This window comes from Panthera pardus, unplaced genomic scaffold (assembly GCF_024362965.1).
Source record: "Panthera pardus isolate Hobbes unplaced genomic scaffold, ASM2436296v1 HiC_scaffold_17, whole genome shotgun sequence".
Classification (NCBI taxonomy): Eukaryota; Metazoa; Chordata; class Mammalia; order Carnivora; family Felidae; genus Panthera; species Panthera pardus.
This window is the reverse complement of record NW_026526732.1, coordinates 85,200,830-85,215,100: the sequence shown is the minus strand read 5'-3', so window position 1 is coordinate 85,215,100 and position 14,271 is coordinate 85,200,830. Positions and strand designations below refer to the sequence as shown.

General features: G+C 37.6%; 1 protein-coding gene across 4 annotated transcripts in view; it reads left to right on the top strand.

The window, feature by feature from the left end:
• KCNQ5 (potassium voltage-gated channel subfamily Q member 5) overlaps positions 1-14,271 on the top strand; it is a 518,932-nt gene that overhangs the window by 425,257 nt on the left and 79,404 nt on the right. For all 4 annotated transcript variants that reach the window (XM_019417732.2, XM_019417734.2, XM_019417733.2 and 1 more), the window contains exons 6-7: positions 103-213; positions 6,512-6,607. In XM_019417732.2, coding sequence (XP_019273277.2) covers positions 103-213; positions 6,512-6,607 — 207 coding nt within the window. The remainder of the gene's footprint in view (positions 1-102; positions 214-6,511; positions 6,608-14,271) is intronic.

The window sequence follows — 14,271 nt, the reverse complement described above, 5'->3', positions numbered from 1 at the left end:
TTGAATAATGATTTAGTGGAAACGTTGCTTTGCCTCCTGTTCATAGGTCCTAACTTTCCTCTCAAGTACTTAAGCTGCACGTTCTATTTATTTTGTTTTTAGATTACATTGACAACGATTGGCTATGGAGACAAAACTCCCCTAACTTGGCTGGGAAGATTGCTTTCTGCAGGCTTTGCACTCCTTGGCATTTCTTTCTTTGCACTTCCTGCCGTGAGTATCTTTGCAGAAATAAAACAGTTTAAATTAGATCTTAGAGGTTTATTAGCATGAGCTTTCACAAATTGGTGTGCCCGGAACATATCTATATCGCTACAGATATAATTTTATTAATATAATGTTGACTTTTATACATACATCTAGTTGGAAAATTTGTGAAATATGTTCTTCCCTTGGAGATACTTAACCTGAGAGTTTTATGCCCTTTGGTCTTTATGACCAAATAATAATTCAGATGTCATCACCTCTCATTCAATGTGCTACTAATACATTTAAAATATGTATAAAGATTTAAAGATATCTTCTTTTTAAACTGATCTCTCCGATTTGGCTTATAACATGTGCTGCTTAAGAGTTGGATGTGATAAGTGGAATATTACCTCTTCAGATCCATTTGAGTGAAAAGCATATGACCTTAAAGGGTTTCAATGTGTCAGACAATTTATTCTTTCTGTCACCATCACTGATTTTTCTTAGTGAACAGCTTCTGCATCTTATCAGAATGAAGAGCACATTTATCTTCTCCCAAGCCTCTGATTATTTTCTCCTTAATGGATGATGCTTACTCTCTGATCATTTTATCCTCTTGTTTTTGTAAAGGCAGCTGGTTAAAATATTACAATTTGCCTCCATCCCCAAATTCTCACTTTGCTCACTCCACCTCTTGTAGGGGAAGAGAGCCAACAAAAAGGAGGGTTACAGTGTAGCAGCAGGCATGCTTAAGGAACAATAACTTCACTCTTGCTCCAGACACTCTTGCTCTGTACTTATCTGTGAGTGGCATCACGTCTCTGCTGAGCAGAGACCCCAGAGCATCCCTCCACAGGAAGCCAAGGGATTAGGGATTTTCAGCATCCCAGCCTTTGGCTCACAGGGCTTCATCTCTGCCTGTGAATGAGTGCAGAGGACACTCATGTCGTTCCCATGGCCAGACCCCAACTTTAGATTGACTGGCTGGTTCTGCCCCAGACCATACGAGACCACAGAGAAGATACCGAAACGACTATGCATACACTTGAGCATTAGATCTTGGCTTGGATTTAAAGCCACATGCTACCTGGTTTTGTCACGTACACCCATGCGACTATATTAGTTTGCCAGGGCCGCTATAAAGACATCACAGGTTGGGTGACTTAAACAGCAGACATTTATTGTCTCACAGTTCTGGAATCTAGAAGTCCAAAATCAAGGGGCAAGCAAGGTTGGTTCTTGTTGAGGAGCATGAGAGAAGGATCTGTTCCAGACATCTTTCCTTGGTTCACGGATAGCAGTCTTCTCCCTGTATCCTCACATTGTCTTCCCTCTGTACATGTCTATGTCCAAACTTCCTCTCATAAAGACACCAGTCATATCATATTAGGGCTCATCCTAATGACTTCATTGTAACTTGATTACTTCTGTAAAGACCTTATCTCCAAATAAAGTCACTTTCTAAAGTACTGGGAATTAGGATTCCAGCATAGGAATTTCAGAGGGATACAGTTCAGCCAATAATAGTAACATGGGGTATGTTTCTTGATCTATATAATAGAAGAAGAATTATTGCACCCACAGAAATTTTGTCAAGACCAATATGGTGATATGTCTAATGCTTGCCATGTAGAAAACCTTCATGAATTTTGTCTCCCATTTTATGTATGAATCTAGATGTATTGTTTTCTGTTGTGAAATGACAAAATCAAGGAGAGTCAAAAAAAAAAAATCTCACTTATCCAGAATCAACTTATCTGGCAAACTCAACAATCCATAACAGAGCAGGGATTCATTCAGTAATCAAATTCCCTACATGAAAATACCTTTAGAAACAATAAATACGTTCTTGGGTTTTTTTACCAAAATACTGCTGCTTTAGTGTCTATACTTATCCTGAGACCACATATAAAACAACCTGTGTGATCCAGTGAAAAACTATAAACAAAGAAGCAGGCAACTTCTGGGCTATTAAAATTGACAACAGTGTATGTGTTGTCCTCATAGGAGAGCCTCTTGAAACCTAAATCATAACCTGTTCTTAATTTAGAGAAAATTCTGATAAGCTGAGCTACATAGTTTTACAATTCTCTGAAGATTATAAACAGCAAAGGCAGAGGTCCACTGATTGAACAGTGTAATGGGAAGAGGTGGTGGAAAACTAACAACAAAGGAAGGGGAAAATATTTGTAAGAAGCAAGCAAACACGAGTGTTCAAAATCTGTAAGGACCTGGGGCCCATTAGTGTTAGGGTCAACCCATCTCTGGAAACTGGCCGTATCCAGCACAGCAAAATACCAGTCCCCATAAGGAAACTCTGGACTATCACAGGAAGGTTAAATTGTGTTATTCTGTTAGGTTAGAGGTCAGACACTAAGTTGTTATGCTTGGAAATGTTTCCCAATAAAGTGATTACAATTTTCAGATATGCAAATTAAATTAATATGTGTTGGAAATCTAAATAAAATGTTAAAAAAGGGAGGGACGCCTGTGTGGCTCCGTCAGTTAAGTGTCTGACTTCAGCTCAGGTCATGATCTCACGGTTCGTGGGTTCGAGCCCCATGTCGGGCTCTGTGCTGACAGCTCAGAGCCTGGAGCCTGCTTCAGATTCTGTGTCTGCCTCTCTCTGCCCCTCCCCCACTCGCACTCTGTCTCTCTCAAAAATAAATAAAACGTTAAAAAATATATATATGTGCTGGAAATCTGAGAAACTTGCTTGCACAGAACACTCCCTAACAACGCCAAGAATAGTTGGCTTACCATATATCTTTTATTGCAACCTCATATTTACTGAATGAAAGACTAAATGGTCCATATATACCTTTAAAAAAGAAAAAACTAAATGGTCCATATATACTTTTAAAAAAAGTGGCTGGAAATACCATTATGTCTTGTGTGCCTGCTGGCAACAGTGTTGTATGATTGAGATTTAGGAAAGCACATTTTGCTAGGAAACTTAGAGGTGAGACGTGAGCCATCCCTGGTTGGGTTTCCTCCCACCCAGGAAACCAAGGACCAAGAAAGAGAAGAGCCTTTCCCCATCTTTCTTCAAAGCAGAAGGACTCTTCTGCACATCATAGAGCCATATAACTACCCTTCCAAACTCCACTGGAAGATCACTTTCCTTGAGGCCCACAGCATCCCTAAGCTAATGAGCAGACAGAAGCAGTCAGCTCCTCAGCATCGCCCTAAGGTGCAGGCCTTTCCCTTCTTTAGAACACTCCCTTCCTTCCTGCTAAGAGTATCTTTCAGTGTAGCCTGTCCTTCTGTGCTACATTAAGCTCCTTTAATCTGGGAGATAAAAAGGGATAGATACTTAAATGTTTACCAAAACATATTTTCTTTGTACTTGATGTTTATGTAATACTTCTCAACATAGCACTAAAACATAAAACCTAAAAATTTAAGTCATGTGATCTTAGGCAATGAATGAAAACAAAAGTCAATTTTTTAAAAAAAAAATTTAATGTTTATTTATTTTTGAGAGAGAGAGAGAACGGGTGGGGAAGGGGCAGAGAGAGAGAGACACAGGATCCGAAGCAGGCTCTGGGCTCTGAGCTGTCAGCATAGAGCCCGACACGGGGCTCAAACTCACAAACCATGAGATCATGACCTGAGCCAAAGTCAGACGTTCAACCAACTGAGCCACTCAGGCACCCCAACAGAAGTCAATTTCTATGAAGTTTCATTTTATTGATGTTGCTATTTGAAGGCATGGCACATGGATTATATACATAGATAACATATATATATCCCATAAGTTATAGATATATAATATATTTATATATATCCCATAAGTTTTATATATGTATACGTATATATGTGTGTATGTATATATATATATATACATATATATATATATATATATATATATAACATAATGAACTTTAACAGACTTCTGAGGTTCACTGAGCTGTGTAGAGAGGTGGAAGAAAATTGGAATGGAGCCATAATGAGACAATGAGCAGACCTGGTTTAATAACTGTTGTAATGTACAGTCTGGCACAAGAGATATGTAGCAAACATTTGCCAACTACTAATATATATTTCTAAGCAATGCCAGTGTGATTTTTAGCACATTTTAGTTTGTTTGGCAAATGTTGAGTTTGTGCTAGGCCTGTCTTTATTTTCCAAAAGGGATTTACATTTAAACCTCATTTTCACATAATAAATACCAAAAAATGGTAGCTATTACTGTTAATTTAATGTCTACAAAATCTGAATTATGCTCCATGAGTGGATTATGTGCCCTATGCATGTAATGTATGTACACACAATACATATAACAAATATGTAATATACTCTAATGCCTTCTATTTTCTTACATGTATGTGCTTCATGAAAAATAACATTAAAAGGAAAATAAATAAATCTTTCCTAAGTCACTTCAAATAGCAGTAAAAAATTTAGGAGTTATGAGTGACTAGAGTTGGAAGGCCATTTTTATAACCTCTACATGGAGGGAAATGTTGTTTAAATTGACAAACAAGACCATACGGACCAGGTTTTTAAGTTTGCACGAAGTTTGGTTTGTGCATCCCCAGCCTAATGATCTTAGACAGCATGAGACAATCACAAAAAAAGGCAGATGGAAAACAGAACCTATAATGTAATTTCTAATTTCACGGTACAGTCATTCATCCTAATTAATAATGGAGATTATTGCTCATTAATAGCAAGCAGTATTATCATGTAACTGTATTTTAAACATAATTGTATTACTGATTATCTGGCTATTGTCACAGATGTGCTCAGAATGGTAACATGTAAGATAAGAAGGGGGCATTAAAGGTGATCTAGAGCCCAAATATATCTTGGTCAAATTGTCATCCAGCCGAGACTTAACACCTTCTAAAGATGAGAAACCCACCACTTGCCTAGGTAGCTTATACCATCTTTGAGCTACTTTGAAAATATAAATAAAAGATGGGGTGCCTGGGTAACTCATTTGGTTGAGCATTCAATGTTGGCTCAGGTCATGATCTCACGGTTCATGAGTTCATGATCTCACTGATAGCGCGGAACCTGCTTGGGATTCTCTCTCCCTCTCTCTCTCCGCCCCTCCTCCCCTTCTCTCTCTTGCAAAATGAATAAGTAAACATATACATATGAAAAGAAAAACAACCATTCCCTATCTACAGCAAATACTGACTCAGTGCTTATAAGACATCCATCTCTAGCTTAAGAGTTAGACTCCTTGAAGTTTAATAAAAAGGTAATAATTTATAGCTAGCAAGTAAAAGCCACAGACTTGAAAGCAGTAGAGATCCACGTCCCATGCCAATAAAGTGGAAACTTATGAACAAAGCCTAGAGACTGAATTTAGCAAGCTCCAAAAGCCAGCCCAAGGCTGAAACAAAGCATCTTGATTCCACAAATGTTAGACCAGAGCAAACTGAAAAGAGGGAGGCATTTCAAAGAGCCAGGATTCTAGCAGATCAAAATGATAAGCAGAAAGAGGCAAACCAGCCAAAAGTACTAATATAAACATAGGAGACACATACTAGTCTGACTAACTCCAAAATCTGAAAAAGTGAGCTAAAACCAGAAAGGTAAGGAATGCTAAAAGTGTGAGATTAAAACTCAGGGAAGTAGGAATGTTCTTTGCAATAACCTGAGCTCTTGTCTTTATTGTATAAACAGGCAAAATGGAAAACTTTGTGTTCAAAACTGAGTGTCTGGATAACTATCTCCCCCCCACCCCTTTCACTCTACTTGGGTAGGCGTAGAATTATAGCATCGTGAAGAATTAAGCTGGGACAGATTTTAAAAATACCCCACCATTTCAAGAATGGAAAATATAAAATTTCATAGTATCATCAAAGTGCTAGAAAAACTCCCATGTCCACAGTAGTGAGACTTTAAACTGTCCCAAATTTTAAATCCACCTCTGCCCAGAACCAGAATTCCTAGCCTCTGAATTCAATCACATCCCCTAATTCCAAATGGGGAATTTCCTCTAACATATAAAGAAGTGTCACAGAGAAGGTCACACAAAAAACATCTTTAAAAATTGTGATTTTTATTTGTAATTGTAATGCCTCTTACCATACTGTAAGAAATAATAAATGGCATTGCCCGGTTGATTTACTAAAGAACAAAAGTTGTTACATTTCTTGGGAGTCTTGCCCCACAACTTGCCATTGCCAGTGGTATCATAAAAGAGGTAAATAGTGTTTGTTTTAATAAGTAATATGTTTACGAACAGGTTGAATAGTGTTTGTCTTTCCTTAGACTCATTTGAGGTTTTTTTTTAAATATTTATATTGCTTAACAGTCCTTTTGAAAAAAATTTAGGAACTATTTTTGTATTTTGTTCCAGGGCATTCTTGGCTCGGGTTTTGCATTAAAAGTACAAGAACAGCACCGCCAGAAACACTTTGAGAAAAGAAGGAACCCAGCTGCCAACCTCATTCAGGTGAATGTCAGTGTAATAGGTTGATGGCAACATCTGTCACTGTAAGCGCTTGCCGGGTCATTTTCCAGTCTTTGTGCTTCAGTGCTTAGTAGAGCTTCTGATTTGTTTTGTTTGTAAAAAAAAAATGAAATTGGAACTTAATGTACAGTCTTGGATTTGGGCAAATGTTCCCCCCTCCCGACTATATATATTTTCAGCAAATGGCCCGTGTATTGCTCAGATTTATTAACCATGCCAGCAAGGCCATGGAGAGGTTAGCAGTTGTGTTGCTCCTGGAATGACCTAATATGTCTTGCGAATTACTTGATGAAACATAATTGATCGTTAAGTGATAGAGCAGAACATGGGATTGTTCCCTGCATTGCGATTACTTTCTCCAGGCAGATGTGTGCTACTGTTCTGAAGAACAGCATATTTGTTCAGGATGTCAAGGTTTACTGCCCATGAGATTGTTTTTAATGCCATCATTAGAGCAATAACTTGAATATCTTAAGAGCTGGTGGGATTATGGAATATGTCAATGTTTGAGAATATGAACTAATAAGCATATTATTTGAAACTAACTCATAATATAAGGTTGTTTAACATTTCATTCTCTCTTCAATATCTCGGGGTTTGCTTCAGGCTTAAAAAGGAATGCTTTTCCCATTGCCATTTATATCTTTTGAGAATAGAACCATCCTAAAACCAGGTTGCCTGAAAATCACAAAATATATTCTTCTCTAAATCCATACCATGAAGTTGGTATTTAATTATGCAGACAATGATTATACAGCCTAAAATTGTTTTCCCTTTCTGCCAAGCAGTGGGAGATGCAGAACTTCTAAACTGAAGGGTTTTGGGGTGGTGATCTGAGATGTCAGGAGATTTATCGTCATGTTGTAGTAACAGCACACTGTTGTTGTTGTTGTTGTTGTTGTTGTTGTTGTTGTTGTTGTTTTAATATAATTTATTGTCAAGTTGACTGCAGTTGGCTACTGTATACAGTGTGTTCTTGGTTTTGGAGCTAGATTCCCATTGATTCATCACTTACAAGCAACACCCAGTGCTCATCCCAACAAGTGCCCTCCTCAGTGCCTATCACCCGTTTTCCCCTCTCCCCTACTCCACCCCCATCAACCCTCAGTTTGTTCTCTGTATTTAAGAGTCTCTTATGGTTTGCCTCCCTCCCTCTCTATTTGTAACTATTTTTTCCCCTTCCCTTCCCCCATGGTCTTCTGTTAACTTTCTCAAGTTCCACGTATGAGTGAAAACATAAGATATCTGTCTTTCTCTGACTGACTTATTTCACTTTGCATAATACCCTCCAGTTCCATCCACGTTGCTGCAAATGGCAGGATCTCATTCTTTCTCATTGCCAAGTAGTATTCCATTGTGTATATAAACCACATCTTTTTTATCCATTCATCAGTTGATGGACATTTAGGTTCTTTCCATAATTTGGCTATTGTTGAAAGTGTTGCTATAAACATTGGGGTACATGTGCCCCTTTGAATCTGCACTCCTGTATCCTTTGGATAAATTCCTACTAGTGACAAGATACTGTTTTCATTTAGATTGTAGGTTTAAATGGGTGGGTTGCTGGGGGATAGCTACTACATAACTCTATCTTTAGCCTTTGCCCATGGCTATGATATGCAGTACCTCCAACAGAAATGGAACAAGGGAAAGAAGCAGGGGAGGGCCGTTCAGTTATATCATGAAGGACATCTTTTTGTATCTAATGACAAAATAAGTATTAACTTTTTAATGTTTATTTATTTTGAGAGAGAAAGAGCATGAAAGTGGGGGAGAAGCACAGAGAGGGGAACAGAGGATCCAAAGCAGGCTCTGTGCTGACTGCAGAAAACCTGATGCGGGGCTCGAACTCATGACCTGAGCCAAGTTGGACACTTAACCAACTGAGCCACCCAGGTGCCCCAATAAGTATTAATTTTTAAATCAAACTATTCTACAACTATCGACAGACCATTGGACATGACTTCTAACACAAATCACTGAGAGTCTCTATTTTTTTAATTTTTAGGTTTTAAAAAAGCATTAAAGATAAATTTTGTTTTTGTAAATAAAAAGATCCTTACGCAGTAGAATTTTAAGATCTGAAGCCAAGTAGATAATCACCATAATTAAAACAAATGTCACACATTTTAGTATGCACACAAAATACCTGAGGCCCAGATAGCCTTTCAGCCTTTGGTGCTTCTTAACTGGTTATGAGGTATTAACACACTTTCAATGAATTTTTCTTCTTACTATTTTTATCTTTTAATTATCTTTAATTTACCTCTCATCTTTTAATTCTAGAACAATGTTTTCCAATTTGTGAATGCAGACATTATTCTATAAGTTCCTTACATCTATCCAGGCACTAATCATATATGTCTACCTATGGAACCAGTCATATATCTTCCCCATATCTAGACTACTTGCCCCCAGGATACTGTAGATACTGTTATCAAAAATAAAGTTTAAATTCATTTAAAATCCTTACTAAAGTATTTATTAACTTTTTTATTGTATATTTTCTCAATCAACACATACTCAAAATACAACCACTTCTAGGCACATATTCTTGATAATTCTGGATATTAAAGTGGAACTCTATATCAAAAAACATTTTAAAATATCAGCTGTTCTGTTAGAAACTGAACCCTTTGGGGCACCTGAGTAGCTCAGTCGGTTTAACATCCAAGTTCGGCTCAGGTCATGATTTCATGTTTCATGGGTTCAAGACCTGCATCAGGCTCTGCGCTGACCATTCGGAGCCTGGAGCCTGCTTCAGATTCTGTACCTCCCTCTCTCTTTCTGTCCCTCATTTGCTTGTGCTCTCTCTTTCTTTCTCTCTCTGTCTCTCTCTCAAAAAATAAATAAACTTTAAAAAAAAATAATAAAAAGAAAAGTGAGCCCTTTGAGGCATTTCTCATGCATGAATCCCTTGTAATAATATAGAACTATGATGCCCAATACAGTTGCCAGTAGCTACATGCAGCTATTTAATTCATAAATTCAATTCCTCAAAGGCACTAGCCATATCTCAAGTGGTCAGTAGCAATATGATGGCTACTGGCTACCATATTGTACAAGACAGATATAGAGAGTATTGGAGAAAATTCCCTGATCTAACTTATCAACTACTAAATTGTGCAAAAACAATTTGCAATTGAACTTGAAAACAGATTACTACTCTTGCAGCAAATCTTTGGACCAGAGGTATTTATATATCCACAGATAAAGCAAGATAAGGCCTTCCTCTCAGGTAACCCATGAAAAGTAAAGAGTCTGGTTGAACAGTTTTGCTTCAAGATCTAGAATTTCATTGTATGGAACTGGGCTATGTAATATATATTGTAATCAGTAATTAAACTTGTACAAGTAAAAAGCTTTTGCACAGCAAAGGAAGCCATCAACAAAATGAAAAAGCAGCCTGCTTAAAATGGGAGAAGATATTTACAAATGATGTATCTAATAAGGAGGCAATATCCAAAATATATAAAAAACTTATACAACTTAACACCAAAAAACCTGAACAATCCTATTAAAAAATCAGCAGAGGACCTGAATAGACATTTTTCCAAAGACATACAGATGGCCAACAGACACATGAAAAGATGCTCAACATCACTAATCATTATGGAAATGCATGCCAAAACCACAATGAGATATCCCCTCACACCTGTCAGAATGGCTAAAATCAAAGAGACAAGAAATAACAAGTGTTGGCAAGAATGTGGAGAAAAAGGAACCCTTGTGCATTGTTGGTAGCGATGTAAATTGATACAGCCACTGTGGAAAACAGTATGGAGGTTCCTCAAAAAATTAAAAATAGAAATAACTTATGATACAGTAATTCCACTACTGGGTATTTACCCAAAGAAAACAAAAACACTAAGTTGAAGGCATATTTGCACCCCTATGCTATTGCAGCATTATTCACAACAGCCAAGATGTGTCCATCAATAGATGAACAGATAAAAAAGATGTGGTATATTTATGCAATGGAATATTACTCGGCCTTAAAAAAAGAAAGAGAGAGAGAAATCTTGCCATTTGTTTCAGTATAGATTGACCTAGAGGGTATTATGCTAAGTGAAATAGGGGAGACAAAGAAAAATACCATATGATTTCACTTATATGTAGAATCTAAAAAACAAAACAAATGAACACACAAACAAACAGAAACAGACCCATAAATACAGAGGGGAACGGGGTAAAACATTGGGCAAAATGGGTAAAGGAGAGTGGGAGGTGCATACTTTCAGTTATGGAACAAATAAGTCACAGGATGAAAGGTGCAGCATAGGGAATATAGTCAATGGTATTGTAATAGTGTGGTATGGTGACAGGTGGTAACTACACTTGTGTGGAGCACAGCATAATGTATGGAGTGGTCCAGTCACTATGTTGTACACCTGAAGTTAATGTAACTATGTGTCACCTATGCCTCAATAAAAAATAATAATTAAACTCACACAAATGTAGGTAATACATATGAAACCATTAATTCTTATTTTACTTAAAACTCTAGTTTATGTTATGCTGAACAAAAAATAGTATAAAATGAAAGACTTAAAATATTCAAGAATACCTTTAAAATCTGATCATAGTTTCAGTAATCAAAGTAGAATCTACAAATTTTTTAAATTTTATTTATTTTGAGAGAGAGACAGAGAGAGAGAAAGAGAGAGAGAGAGAGAGAGAGAGAGAGAGCATGAGTGGGGGAAGGGCAAAGAGCGAGGGATAGAGAATCCCCGGCGGGCCCCACACTGTCAGCTCAGAGCCCAGTGCTGGCTCAGTCTCACCAAATGTGAGATCATGACCTAAGCCAAAATCAAGAGTCAGACACTCAATCGACTGAGCCACCCAGGTGCCCTGAATCTACAAATTTAAAAGGTAATTGTTCCCCCATCCAAATGCAATTGATTTTTTATGAGACATAGGAATAATAATATAATTATTAAAGGTATTCATTGTTCTTCCTTGCTGTGACCCTTAGCCAGAATTCAGGGCTTTAAGCTTTGATTATATACTGAAGAAATGTATTTTTAAGAATACACTAGATTGAATAGCAATCCTCATTTGCTGATCCATTTATTTTCTCACCCAATAAACCTGCCTTGGTTTGCTGAACACACAAAGCATCAAGACCAAGAGTAATGTCATTTGTTTTAAGCCAGAGCTGCTATCTTTCTAAAAGGGCATTGAAGGGAGACTAAACTCATTGTGGCGATCATTTCACATACATACAAATATCAAATCATTAGGCTGTACACCTGAAACTAATGTTATATGTCAGTTATGCCTCAATAAAAAAAAATTAAAAAAAACAAAAGGGCACTGAGATGCCCAAATTGCTTTGTCATTTGGTTGGTGAGACAATTAAATTAACCAGCCTTTCTGGGTTTTAGAGAAAAGTTTAAAAGCCCAGCAGCTTTCAGCAAATTTAGCTGTGTCAATATCTTTGCATGATTCATTTAAATTAACTTTTCATTTCAAGTGGAGCAGTCTGGGAAAAGAAAGCAGCTTGAATACTTGCCCAAATGTCACAACTTTTATTAATAATACCCAAGACTAGCAAAGTGTTTTTCAGTTTGTAGAGTGTTTCTAATACATGATGTCACTTGATCTCCAGGCCAACTCTAGGAAGAGTTGGAACTCTGTCCCTGGGGTCTGAATCATAATCAAATAGCAGCAGTTGCATCCTCATTTATGTATTCCTGAAAGCTTGGGGCTAGCATTTACAGATACTTCAAAAGTGCCGTGTTAGAGAGTTCACATCAAGAGAGACTGGACCAGCTCAAGGTGGAGCCAAGATGTTTACTGGAACGGAAACAGGGGAATTAAGTGAAAGTTTGTGAAGTGGATGCTGCCAGACAGGCTTATTTCCCATAGATACTGCTATGCCCCCCACCAAAAAAAAAAAGTAAGGCCACCAGTTAATACACTCAAGCCTTATTCAGAGATTACATAATCTTTTTTTAGTGCTTTAGTCATAAAAAAGAACAAACTGAAAAAAAAATTTCCTAGAAGTGAAAAATGTGACAGCAGGAAAAAAAAAGAAAACAGAAGGTCACTAAAATTGTGAAAACTTCCCAGAAATTAGAAGGAAAAGACAGAGAAAATGAAACCAAAAAATAGGAAAGGTATGTGACCTTACTAGGAGATCAAATATCCAACTAATAGGAGTGCCTCAAAAAAAGAGTACAGGGAAACTGTAAGGGAAGGATTTTATCAAAGTAATGTTATGTTATGATTCTCCAGAACTGGTGGTCACAGGAGAAGGGCTACCAAGGGCCTGGCACTTCAAACAAAACAATACTTGCAAAAAAGGGGATCCTTGGGGTTGCCTGGGTGGCTCAGTCAGTTGAGCATCAGACTTCTGCTCGGGTCATGATCTTGCCATTCATGAGTTCAAACCCCACGTCAGGCTCTATGCTGACAGCTCAGAGACCGGAGCCTGCTTCGGATTCTGTGTCTCCCTCTCTCTCTCTGCCCCTCTCCCGCTCTCACTGTCTCTCTCTCTCCAAAAATAAATAAACATTAAAAAAATTAAAGAAAAAAAGACTACATAACAATACTTTCACAATTATGGAAGAAAATTATCTCCAACCTAAAATTCTGCACTCAGCCAAACTATTCATGGAGTGTGAAAGTAGCATAAAGACATTCTTAGACATGCAAGATCTCAAAACTTTATCTACCATTTATCCTTATTCAAGAAGTTAGGCACCGGGGTGGCTCAAGCATCCCACTCGTGATTTCAGCTCAGGTCATGATCTCATGGTTCCTGAGATGGAGCCCTGCCTTGGGCTCTGTGCTGACAGCATGAGCATGGAGACTGCTTGAGATTTTCTCTCTCCCTCTCTCTCTCTGCCCCTCCCCTGCTCATGCACACACACACACTCTCTCTCAAAATAAATAAATAAACATTTTTTAAAAATTAATCAGAAGCAAAGTGGAGAAAGGGATTGCTTGTTTTCATCCTAAATCTTTTAGTTCTCTGACCTCCTAAATTCTGTACCTTGGAAATAATCAGATCCATGTTAATTATACCTTTGGGAGGTGACCTGAAACTAAAATTTCCAGAAAGGGTCAAATGTGCCATAGCTGTTATACTCCAGACAATACAAACTAAATACTCCCTAAAAACTTAATTATACCGATATTATACTTACAATTATAGACCAAAGTCTGACATTTTGGGCTGCCTAAAGCACCAGGGTCACCTGATAAATGGTAAATTTGACTTTCATTTTGGTTTTTGTTGGCTTATCCTTTGGATTATTTATGCCATGTACATCATATCCCTCTGGGGCATTATTTTTCTCATGTCAACCACTATGTGATCTTGACTGTAAATACAGAAACATCAGCTACTTGAACATGTAGTTGTGGCCTTGAGGTTCAGGTACTTGAAGCCAATTAGCTGAGAGAGAGAGACGGAGCTAAGGACAAGACAAAGTTATTAAGAGTATAAGACTAATGGAGTTACATTTTCCACTTCTATCTTGACGGTTACCTAATATCAGCCCCAATATAGATGCCACTTGCTCCTTCTGTACCTCCCATTTACAAGACATTTCTGGGAGAAGAGTAATGAAAGGAATAAGAGCTTAGCTATTGAGATCAATGTGATAGAAAAAGAGCAAGAAACCAGGTCTCATTTT